Genomic DNA, 12574 nt, shown 5'->3' with positions numbered 1-12574 from the left:
TCTAAGAACATTGAGCTCAGTGAATGGCTAATATTTAATTGAACATTTGTACCTTGAAGTGTAAACCACTAATGAAAACCTCATTCCACTCTTCCTCTTGAAAAGGTATGTTGCTGTCAATGACTAAATTGGCTCGGAAGCGTTGAGTCATTTGATCTCCTTGAAATTCTTCAGCATGGTCTGCGTCCTCCCTGCAATAAACGCAGCATGGATCCTTAGTCTTAGCAAATGCAAGGGAGTAAAATGAATGCACTGGAAAAAGATGTTCACTGATTGTATTACACACTTTTAGATAAGATGTTACACAGAGGTACACACCTGATCAAGAGGCTTCAGGTAAAAATGAGCTTCAGCTTTAAAAGAGATGTCCAATGTTTCTAAAATCTTCCTTTTGAAAGCAAGTGCACTAAAATACCATAATAACTATGACTCCCCTTTTTAAACAGTGTTATGGTGGTCTCTGGCAATCTCTGCCTACTTATTCTGCAGTTATAATGTGCTTTGTGCTCATGAGACCACTGCAGCCAATCATTGGCCTTAGAAGTCTCACACAGGGATTAAAACAGAAATCAGTAATTTGCTGAAGGGATCAAGTGAACATGGGAATACACACAAACACCGATGGAGACCATGGAAGCCGCCATGCTGGAACAGCCAGGCTTATATGAGTAATAGTTAGACAAGGTTCATATGAGAGCATTGAAAAATTGTTTAATGTTCATGCAGAAAAAAAGGGACAATGTTATACTTATGCAATCCATTTCATATGTCAAGAACTGCAATGTACCCGTAATAATCGGCTGCTATACGGTTGATCCGTAGGGGATCCGATTTTTATTCTGCACACAAACTTTAATAGTCTCATCAGAAGAGACTAGTGCATGCTGCAATTTCTTTTCATGCGCAGATTTTGTCTGTGATAAAAGATGAATCTACACAGCCCTATTGAATAACATTGGTCTGTTTTATCATGGACATCATTCAGACAGTTGTGTGAACTTGACCTCATGGTGAGTTATAATTACAGTTGGGAAAAAGTATGATAGGGTGTTGATCCAGAGAACTAGTCTGATTGCCGTATGTGGAGTCGGGAAGGAATTTTTTTCCCCAATGTGGAGCTTACTCTTTGCCACATGGTTTTTTTTTTTGCCTTCCTCTGGATCACATGTTAGGGCATGTTAGGTTAGGCTATGGGTTGAACTAGATGGACTTACAGTCTTCCTTCAACCTTAAAAAGTATGTTACTAGTTTACTATGTTACTATTTAGTCAGCCACCAATTGTGCAAGTTTTCCCACTTAAAAAGATGAGAGAGGCCTATAATTGACATCATCGGTAGACCACAACTATGAGAGTCAAAATGAGAAAACAAATCCAGAACATCGCCTTGTCTGATTTGGCAATGTAATTGTTCATTTACCGCACTTGCTGCTTCTAGGGATCTCTTTCAGATAAATCTCAGACAACCCTTATATGTATTAGTGCATAATTGTCAAATCTCTGCTCATACAATTTCAGGATTTTAGGAGATTGTCATTTTACCTGAGTGATATTTTCTGACTTAGCTGAAAAATGCTTGCTGCGTTCACCAGAAGGTACTGGGCTTCATTCACCAAAGAAAGTGAAGGTGAACTAGCATCCACAGGTCCTGAGAAGAAATTGGGCTATGAAAACTCTGACATACATTATCGGGAACATAATATTAAATCATCTACAATTCTAGGACAATATTCTTCAGGAATTAGATCTTGAATCATCACTATATGATCACGGCATACCTTTTTTCTTTGCACCTCCATAGCGATGAAAATTTGCCGATTGCCTGATTAAACGACACTTGCGATCAAGAAATCTAGACAACCATCGTGCGATTTCCTCCCCGCAGTCGTATGTGTGAACCCTATTGACAAGGGAAACACGTTCAATACCAGTAGCAATTTCTTTTTAACACATTATGCAGAAAATGTCTTAGTGGATACAGTCACCTTTAGACTATGTTTCCTAAAGAATAAAACCATTGTTTAAAATTCCTGGGCTACTTCACAATTTGCAGTAATATTAATAAACTGCAAAACCTAAAGTTACCAGAGGGAACATTGAATATACTGTATGTCATTTGAACTGCATTACTGCTATATGGAATATACTTATAAAAAAATAAGCGCAGAAATTGGCCATGGGGAGAGGGGCTCATGGCCAACTGTCCTCATTATAGTCTTCTCATTGCTAAAGATAGTAAGAAAAAAAGAAAACTCATGGAGTACATAAGTAGTAAGACTCAAAAATAATAACATTGGCTCTTTCAAAAAAAATCTGGGTGACATGGTGGAAACATATGGGGAAAGGCCAATCAATTAAATGCCTTCTTCTCTAAGGTATCTACACAAGAAAGGAACACGACAGATGCCATAGATTGTCCGTTAAAGTACGGAGCTGTAAACTGTAAACTCATCAGGTCCAAACACCCAGCGTACTGGAGGAACTAAGTACCATGATTAGAGATGGCTGAAAATGAATTCTTGTGGAATTGAATTTCACTCAATTTTTTTTTACAAAATCTGTACTCTCCAGAATTTTGCTGAACCATAGAGTGTTTGCAAACAACAAACAAAAAATAATCCTCACCCCTGACATCTCTGGCTTCCTCAGCTGTTCCATGTAAAGCCAGACCTCTTCACACTAGGCAGGGACTAGCCACAACCAAGCCCTGGAGCTCCGTCATGTCCTTGTTACATTACAGGATCAGGTTCTAAGATCTGTGCTGGGACAGTGATCCAGGGAACCAGTCTGATTGCCGTATGTGGAGTTGGGAAGGAATTTTTCCCATGATATGGAGCAATTAGATTCTGCTTAAGACAGTTTTTAATTTCCTTTTGGTCAACACGTTAGATTATAGGTTGACCTCAATGGACGTCTTAATGAATTGGGCCGTATGTAACTAAACAAGTTATATTTGACTCACCTGACACTTTTTGTAGATTCCAAGGCTAAGCTCCTTACATAGCGGTATCATGCATCTGGCAAAGAAATTTCACCTGGCAGCCACTACATTATCTGTGACTGCAATTCCCATTGGGTATAGTAGTTGATAACGTAAACTCTACATTAGATTAAAAAAAACTGCTTAAATTCCCTTGGTGGGAATTGAATACATGACCAAATGCGGCAAGGCTGCAGAACTAACCACTGAGCCACATGTCATCCATACATAGATAACAATATTTAGTGTTAAGTAAATAAATCCTTATTTTAAGATTCTATATATTCTCAAGGTGACGAATTATGTCAGCAAAATATATGGAAGATATATTACACAAAACCCCAGAGTCCTACAATCTTACCTATCTCCACAAACTTTGTTTTGACGTATTTGAGCTGCCAGATTGCTCTCATCATTTAGTGGTATCTCAATGGGGTACATACCTAAAACAAAAGGACAAACCAAACATACTCGGTAACCAATGTGTAGAGTAAACAACAATGTTGTATAAAATAGAGAGAAGATGGACAGTTATAGTGTGTGTCCAGTTAGATAAGTAATCACCCTTGCTTTCTTCTATTCTTAGGAAAACTAGTTGTGTGCTATTTTTTGGTAAAGATAGTTGTGTCCAGCAGGTGGCGCCAAATGTTAAATGGAAACATGAAAACAGAAGGTGTAAAGTTTCCTTCTGCAGAAGAAAGTGTTTGGATTCAAAGCCTCCCTGCAGATTTTCTCTACAGGGAATCTCCCGTGAAGATATCTTCAGGTTTTGGGTGTCCTTTTTTCTCTTCAAACATACCAGTCTTGCCTTTTTTTAAGAAAACATAAAATGCCTTATAGACATTTTCAATTTTAATAGAGAGAATATGTTTTGCAAGATTAATTAGCAACTAAAGGCATAAACAAGCACAAAAGAAAAAGTATTTACTCCAACATCATTTTCATTCACCCCATTATCAAAGTGATCTATGAAATTAACAAAATATGCCCTTTTTCTGAGTAGGCAGCATATGTTTCATGTAGACCTAATGGACCATAACATAATAATGGATGATGCAATTCTTAGCTTATCTTTCTTCATAGAAAAATAGTTTATTATCTTGCATTAAGCAATATTCTAACTGTCAGAAGTATTATATGATGTCACGAGGTCGTGAGCTAAGTGTCTATACATATTTGTTCGTATCACCTGTATAAAAGACATAAACAGTCTTTTTGAAATGGAAACAAAGGTTTTGCCCACTTACATTTTTTTCTGAAAGAATAGTTACAATGGCATAAAATACTGAAAGCGACAATCTCCTCACTGATCGGTCCCCGCCTGTCTCTGCTTCCTGTTGCAGTGATGACATCTTCTTGACACATGGACAAGTGACCATCTGCTGCGAATTCCTAGTTGTGGTGGGTCATTGCTGTGGCCAGTGATTGCCTGTGTCAAGAGGTACTAGGAAGCATTTATTTAGGGGGTCTAACCTGAAATTTGAAAACATTTGAGCTTTGGTCTCTGAATTAACTTAAAGATCTGATCAATTTGGGGGCTTAATATGAGGCATGATTATTTTGGAGGTTTGATTAAATTTGAGGTCTGAATTAAACTAACAGTTTGGTTTGTGGTCTGATTATTTTTGAGGCCTAGTCTAAATTTAATTCAGATGACAGACCAGACACGCATATAAAGTTCTTAGACCATAATAAAAAATGTACAAACCTTTAGAACAGGTACCTAAAAAATGTGAACCCTAAACTAGATCTCAAAATAATAAGTCCCAGACAAGGCCCTAAATAATCCCCTAATTTTCGCAAAGTACAGTAAATGTATACATATTGTTAATATACAGAATAAGGTCAACATAATGTTACTTTTTTCTTGTACTTTTGTGTCTTTTTTCATCTCTATTTGCCTCTCAAAGCATCCAACTTCACATAGCTGAATGAGCGGTCCTATTCTCATCTGCTAAACCACATTTCCAAGCAGCACTTGCTTCTCTTCAATGCTTCAGAGCCCTCTCCCCCTTCTCCAGTGTGGTCCTGAACAGCCCCAAATTCTGAAATATCATCAAGTTAATCTAGATGTAGGATACTATTTCTGCTTCTGTGTACTCTCTGCTCCTGTACAGTACCCAGCCTGACTGATTCTATATTCTGACACCTACATCAGTATAGCTGCTGTGTTACTTTGCATCATTCTGGTTCAAGCAGAGCTCAATGTCCTTCCCAAATGCAGAGTCGTGTTTGTTGCAAGCTACAGACAAAGCAATGATTTGAAACTGTAAATCCAGCTCTTTTGATGTATATGACAGTAGATAATTCTTCGTAATATGCATCAATAAAGTGGCATTTGCAGTTTCACATCACTGTTCTCTCAGTAGCAGGCAACAACTACAACTCAAATAATCTCAGTCCCTGTACACAGAACCCCATACTGCAGAATATCTCATCCCTCAGCCCCAATACACAGAGCCCCATACTATAGTTTATATCTCCTCCAAGCCTCTTGAATACAGCCCATCCTTCAGTATGTGTCCTTTTTGTCGGCTCTATATATTTAGCCGCCCATCCTGCAGTATTCCTTTTTGTCCAGTCTAAATGCAGGTCATCCTCCAGTATATCTCTCTTTTCTATCCCCTCTATACACACAGCCTATCCTGCTGTATATGTCTATTTCATCCTCTCTGTACACAATCCATCTCACAATATATCTATATTCTGTCCCATCTATATACAGAGCAACCTACAGTATATATGTTTTCTATCACTTTTATATACATGTAGAAGGAAAAAAGTCCAGCTCACCCTCATCGAGGAACAATTGGCACAGAAGCCTTCGATCAACGCCATTCCTCAGTGCCCAGTATATGCAGGAGAAGAACAAAAGATCCAGCTTCCAATCCAGGTATATTTAAAACTAATTCTGTTATAGCAAAAAATTACAAATATTTGACAAGAAGATGAACAATTGCACATCAACAATCTAAGGTGTGAGGGGGATTTGGGGGTAATCACCTTAGATTGTTGGTGTGCAATTGTTCATCTTAACAAATATTTTTTTTTTTTTTCAATAAAGGACCTTGTTTCATATATACCTGGATCGGAAGCCAGATCTTTTCCTTTTCCTCTTATATACAGCCTATCTCGCTGTACTGTATATACAGCACATTGTGCAGTACATCCCTACTCTTAGGCACTGAGGGACACCTCTGCTTCGTGGTAAGCGCTCTGTACTGTAAACCAGACTCGCCCCTCTGTATTCCTCACAGTAGAAGCTTAACTCTAGACACAGTATAGCTATATACAGTAGCTAGAAGATCCAGTGCCTTGCCTGGCCATTTTTAACCAGTGCTGCTGACCCGTCTCTTGCTATAGGATCTCCTATGGGATTTTTCAGAGAAAAATATTGTAGTTTGCAAATGTGCAATTGGTTTAGACAGCAGAAATCAACTTACAGGTTCCCTATAATCATAGCCAATAATGCACGATATAGCTACATTTTTTGCTGGAGTGGCACAATAACTTACACATGACAACAGAATATCAATGTCTTAGGGTATGTGCACACGTTGCGGATTTTGCTGCGGATCCGCAGCGGTTTTGATGCTGCGGATTCAGTTTACAGTACCATGTAAACCTATGGAAAACAAAATCCGCAGTGCACATGCTGCAGAAAATACCACGCGGAAACGCTGCGTTGTTTATTTCGCAGCATGTCAATTCTTTGTGCGGATTCTGTAGCGGTTTACACCTGCTCCACTATAGAAATCCGCAGGTGTAAAACAGGAGGTGGAATCCGCAGAAAAACCGCATAAAATCCGTGGTAAATCCGCTTGTAATCCCCAGTGCTTTTTACCTGCGGGTTTCTCAAAACAGGTGCGGAAAAATCCGCAGAAGTCCCATCTAAGTGTGCACATACCCTTATACTTCCTTCTAAAGAACACATAAAAAATAGTTACATTGAAATACTGATTGGAAAGCAACTGTTACCTTTTCCCTGAATTATCATAGCATTTTTGATCATATCAATTGTTGGATGTATAAAGCACAGTCTTGGTTCTTGCTTCTGACTCAAACAAACCCCATTTTCGTTCACAATCATCCAGTTTCGATCATAAAGGAGACCTTGTTCTGCAACTGGCCACTGGGAAACCTGAGAAAAAGCAAAGAAATATTTTCAGATTTTAACATGGCCATCTATGGCATATAATACATAACTACATCGTTCTTTTAAATACGTGAATTTACTGTGCTATGTATTTCTCCAGTTTTGAGATTATTAAAGCAAACCTATCATTAGATTCATGCTGCCCAAGCCATGGGCAACATGAATCCGACTCTAGCTGCTTACAACTAGGCATGTTTCACTCTGAAATGCTGTGCTGACTTAGGCTGCCGTCACACTAGCAGTATTCGGTCAGTATTTTACATCAGTATTTGTAAGCCAAAACCAGGAGTGGAACAAATAGAGGAAAGGTATAACAGAAACATATGCACCACTTCTGTATTTATCACCCACTCCTGGTTTTGGCTTACAAATACTGATGTAAAATACTGACCAAATACTGCTAGTGTGACGGCAGCCTAAGAGAAAACATACTTTGAAAAACTGGTGGAGGAAAATAGGAGAGACATGACTAGTCTGATGTAGTCCACAGCTGGCACTGCACATCTGGGCAAGGAGAAGCATATGGAAAGAAGTATATGTAGAGATTTGTCAATTATCAGGAGCAGAACAGAGAGAAGCAGACCACGGGCCGCATCAGACTTGTCACATGGGACATATTCTCTCCTGGCTCCTCAAGGGAGTGCAGCTGAACTCTGAATCATGCAGGTCGCAGTCTGGAAGGCATGAATCTAATGACAGGTTCACTTTAAACGAGTAGATTTCCTTAAAGGGTGGTTGTAGTTTTATGTAAATGAGTCTTATGTATGTTTCAATTCAGTTTCTTATCATATTCAAGATGTCTGCTAGTGAATGAGAATCTACATGCATTCCTGACCCAAAACTGCTCACAGCTAAAGATTTGCTACAAATTTATCACCTATGACATCTTCAGTGATCAACTATGTCATCTTCTTAGCTAAACTACTATGTCATCTTCTTAGCTAAACTACTATGTCATCTTCTTAGCTAAACTACTATGTCATCTTCTTAGCTAAACTACTATGCAATCTTCTTAGCTAAACCACTATGTCATCTTCTTAGCTAAACTACTATGTCATCTTCTTAGCTAAACCACTATGTCATCTTCTTAGCTAAACTACTATGTCATCTTCTTAGCTAAACCACTATGTCATCTTCTTAGCTAAACTACTATGTCATCATCTTAACTAAACTACTGTCATCTTCTTAGCTAAACTACTATGTCATCTTCTTAGCTAAACTACTATGTCATCTTCTTAGCTAAACTACTATGGCATCTTCTTAGCTAAACTACTATGTCATCTTCTTAGCTAAACTATGTCATCTTCTTAGCTAAACCACTATGTCATCTTCTTAGCTAAACTACTATGTCATCTTCTTAGCTAAACTACTATGTCATCTTCTTAGCTAAACTACTATGTCATCTTATTAGCTAAACTACTATGTCATCTTCTTAGCTAAACTACTATGTCATCTTCTTAGCTAAACTACTATGTCATCTTCTTAGCTAAACCACTATGTCATCTTCTTAGCTAAACTACTATGTCATCTTCTTAGCTAAACCACTATGTCATCTTCTTAGCTAAACCACTATGTCATCTTCTTAGCTAAACCACTATGTCATCTTCTTAGCTAAACTACTATGTCATCTTCTTAACTAAACTACTATGTCATCTTCTTAGGTAAACTACTATGTCATCTTGTTAACTAAACTACTATGTCATCTTCTTAGCTAAACTACTATGTCATCTTCTTAGCTAAACTACTATGTCATCTTCTTAGCTAAACTACTATGTCATCTTCTTAGCTAAACCACTATGTCATCTTCTTAGCTAAACTACTATGTCATCTTCTTAACTAAACTACTATGTCATCTTCTTAGCTAAACTACTGTCATCTTCTTAGCTAAACTAATATGTCATCTTCTTAGCTAAACTACTATGTCATCTTCTTAGCTAAACTAATATGTAATCTTCTTAGCTAAACTACTATGTCATCTTCTTAACTAACCTACTATGTCATCTTCTTAACTAAACTACTGTCATCTTCTTAGCTAAACCACTATGTCATCTTCTTAGCTAAACTACTACATATGTCATCTTCTTAGCTAAACTACTATGTCATCTTCTTAACTACAGTACTATGTCATCTTCTTAGCTAAACCACTATGTCATCTTCTTAGCTAAACTACTATGTCATCTTCTTAGCTAAACTACTATGTCATCTTCTTAGCTAAACTACTATGTCATCTTCTTAGCTAAACTACTATGTCATCTTCTTAGCTAAACTACTATGTCATCTTCTTAACTAAACTACTATGTCATCTTAGCTAAACTACTATGTCATTTTCTTAGCTAAACTACAACTACACTTGCAGAAAGCTAACAGGACAGGAGAATGGTTCATGCTGGTCATGTGTTTCGCTCACATACCATTTCACTGACCACTGACATGTAATACAGTAATAGTTGTATAAATCTACGTACTGCGACTTCTCTAGTGGTGGCAGCATGCTGTAACATTTTTCAAGTCAGAAAAACAAACTTTTCATTTACAACCCCAATTCCCAAAATGCTGGGTCACTGTGTGCAGTGTAAGGAAACGAAGATTGCAATGATTTGGAAATCTCTTATGGCCACATTTTGTTCACTACAAAACATAGAACCCATATCAGAAATTGAAAGTTAGGTGTTTTTCTATTTCAATTGTAGACATATCCTGTCCCAACTTTTTAGAGCCATCAATTTTTTTATTCATTTTTTTCAAATGAAATATAAAAATCTCGTTCAACTTATGTCATGTGTTCTATGTTCTCTTGTGAATAAAATGTGGCTATAAAATTTCCAAATCATTGAAATCTTGTTTTCATTACATTTTACAGTGTTTCAATATTTTTGAAATTGGGGGTTAAATAAATTAGCATAGATTTTTGCAGTAAGGCTACTTTCACACTAGCATTTTTTTCAATACGTCGCAATTCGTCGTTTATAGGAAAAAACGCATCCTGCAAAGTTGTCTGCAGGATGCGTTTTTGCCCCATAGACTAACATTAGTGACACATTGCGACGCATTAACACATGTCGCAACCGTCATGCGACGGTTGCGCCGTGTTGTGGCGGACCGCCGGGAGCAAAAAACATTACATGTAACGTTTTTTGCTCCCAACGGTCCGCCATTTCCGACTGCGCATACGCGGCCGGAACTCCGCCCTCACCTCCCCGCACCTCACAATGGGGCAGCGGATGCGCTGGAATAATGTATCCGCTGCCCCCGTTGTGCGGCGCATTCACTGCTATCGTTGGTACGTCGGCCCGACGCACTGTGATGGGCCGAGTCCGACGCTAGTGTGAAAGTAGCCTTAGACAACTAAACAGTACAGTACACATAAACAACAACTCCAGCGAGTCCCTCCACTTAACTGGTATGCACAAAATTAGTCTTAATTAGTGATGAGCAACTGTACCCTGAGCACGCTGGGGTGACCTCCGAGTATTTATGACTGCTCGGAGATTAAGTTTTCATCGCCTCAGCAGCATGATTTACAGCTATTAGCCAGCTTGATTAAATGTGGGGATTACCTAGCAACCAGGCAACCCCCACATGTACTCAACCTGGCTAACAGCTGTAAATCATTCAGCTGCCGTGATGAAAACTAAATCTCCGAGCAGTCATAAATACTCGGAGGTCACCCGAGCGCGCTCGGGAAAACCTGAGCAATGAGTACACTCGTTCATCACTTCATCGTCTTAATGAATCTGCCCCAATATGTCACAAAAAAAGAAACATTACAAAAATAGCTGGGCTATATAGAAGCATCCCAAAGTTATTAAATATAAAGTAACACATTTCAGATTTGAAAAATGGGGCTTAGTCACAAATGCATTTCAGGCACGGTCATCAACGGGTTAAGTAAGACGTATCTCCAGAGGGTTAAATTATTTTCCATTTTACTAGCTTGAAAATAGATTTTTATGTTGTACAATTTGAAGACGCTCTGAGTGGGTTGGGGATCATTTGGGAATATTATTGTTCAAGCGATATAATGTTGTCAAAATGTTCTTTTCCTCTGCAGATTAGAACTGCCACAATATGTAGATTATTACTGCAATGTAAGAGATTCCGTATAGAATACATAGAAGGAAGTAATTACATGTGACATAACATTTAGCAAAAATGTTTCCCTTAAATTATAGTATGTTTTTTAACACTAAAAATATACAATGAATGTTTTTAAAATAACTAACTAGAAAAGTATTGAAATGGTTGGGTGGTCTTGCAATATATTATGTCTGTCGGTGCTATACTTTTAGGCCATCTAATAGATCAATTTTTAAAAAGGATGAGTGATATATTCATTTTTTAATAAAAAAAAATTTTTTTGCAAAAAATATTTTTAGTTTGAAATCTGAACTCTATAATATTCTTGCGTTTCCATAGGCATCCCATCTCCAGATATGGTTGATCACATACCTTATAAATGCTGGTACATTTTGTAACAATCTGAAGCTGTACTGTTTTCCGTTTATCACAACTAGCTGTTGAATGCGATAAGGTCTCTATAATTACACACTTGAAAATCTACAGAACTACAGCGTAAGTTCTCCAAAACACCATCTATATGTGAATCACACCCCTGATCTGGACCAGACTGGCACTTCTAGATCCCAGTAATATGCTTCAACTTAAGGTACCGTTTGTTAGGGCTAGCGGAACGCACCAAATAATAGGACAGATAGAGTATGGTGCGTTCGGGGTCCACCGTGCAGAGATGGAACCTGCTGCCAAGTAATGACGGACTATATGGCGGTACAAAGTGAATACACACATGGGCTAACCTCACCCTGTGTGAAGGAAGCGAACCCTGTTACGTCACAGGGCCGTGGTACCGCACCAAGAGCGCAAGCAACGAGTCTCAGAACTCAATCCCAAGACACAGGATTTGAGTACATAGACCTCATGCGCTCGACACCGCTACTGAGGTGTCAGAGTGACAGAAATAGAAGCACGAGAGTGCATGCAGTGCCGCACTGGCGAACGCCACTAACCACCCAGGCTTGGGTCAGGAAAGCGCTGTGAAAGCACAAGGCGCCGCACTGGCGGTCACAGCAATAAGACGCTGTATTGTGTGTTTACGTGCTAATGGCTAAGTCGGGCGCTAGATAGCAAACATACACCTTCCGCGAACAGTCATCCAATAGGGAGGGTTATTTAAAGAGCGACTTTCACTCACAACACACACACATTTACAAATGTACACTAGCGCATGGCCGTGCGGTCATGCGCAGCTTATATAGTTGCAGCACGTTCAGGACCTTCCAATAAAGGACCAATGGGAAGCTGCTACCAAAGTTTTGCCCTTTCAGGACCTTCCTGGAGGACCAATGGGATGTGCTGCAGTACCTGAGCATGTGATCCTCGATCTCCAATGGGAGATCTTGCCCTGGGCATGCTCAGAAAGAG

The 12574-nt window shown here is 38.8% G+C and overlaps 1 protein-coding gene across 1 annotated transcript in view; it reads right to left on the bottom strand.

The window, feature by feature from the left end:
* Positions 1-12574, bottom strand: part of MOCOS (molybdenum cofactor sulfurase) — a 341896-nt gene that overhangs the window by 39515 nt on the left and 289807 nt on the right. Inside the window, exons 9-13 of the mRNA XM_069730486.1 lie at positions 6958-7120; positions 3341-3422; positions 1778-1899; positions 1542-1647; positions 53-191 (exon numbers count right to left, since the gene is read on the bottom strand). Coding sequence (XP_069586587.1) covers positions 53-191; positions 1542-1647; positions 1778-1899; positions 3341-3422; positions 6958-7120 — 612 coding nt within the window. The remainder of the gene's footprint in view (positions 1-52; positions 192-1541; positions 1648-1777; positions 1900-3340; positions 3423-6957; positions 7121-12574) is intronic.

This window comes from Ranitomeya imitator, chromosome 6 (genome assembly GCF_032444005.1).
Source record: "Ranitomeya imitator isolate aRanImi1 chromosome 6, aRanImi1.pri, whole genome shotgun sequence".
NCBI lineage: Eukaryota > Metazoa > Chordata > Amphibia > Anura > Dendrobatidae > Ranitomeya > Ranitomeya imitator.
Note: the sequence above shows the minus strand (reverse complement) of the source record. Positions and strands in the feature narration are given on the sequence as shown.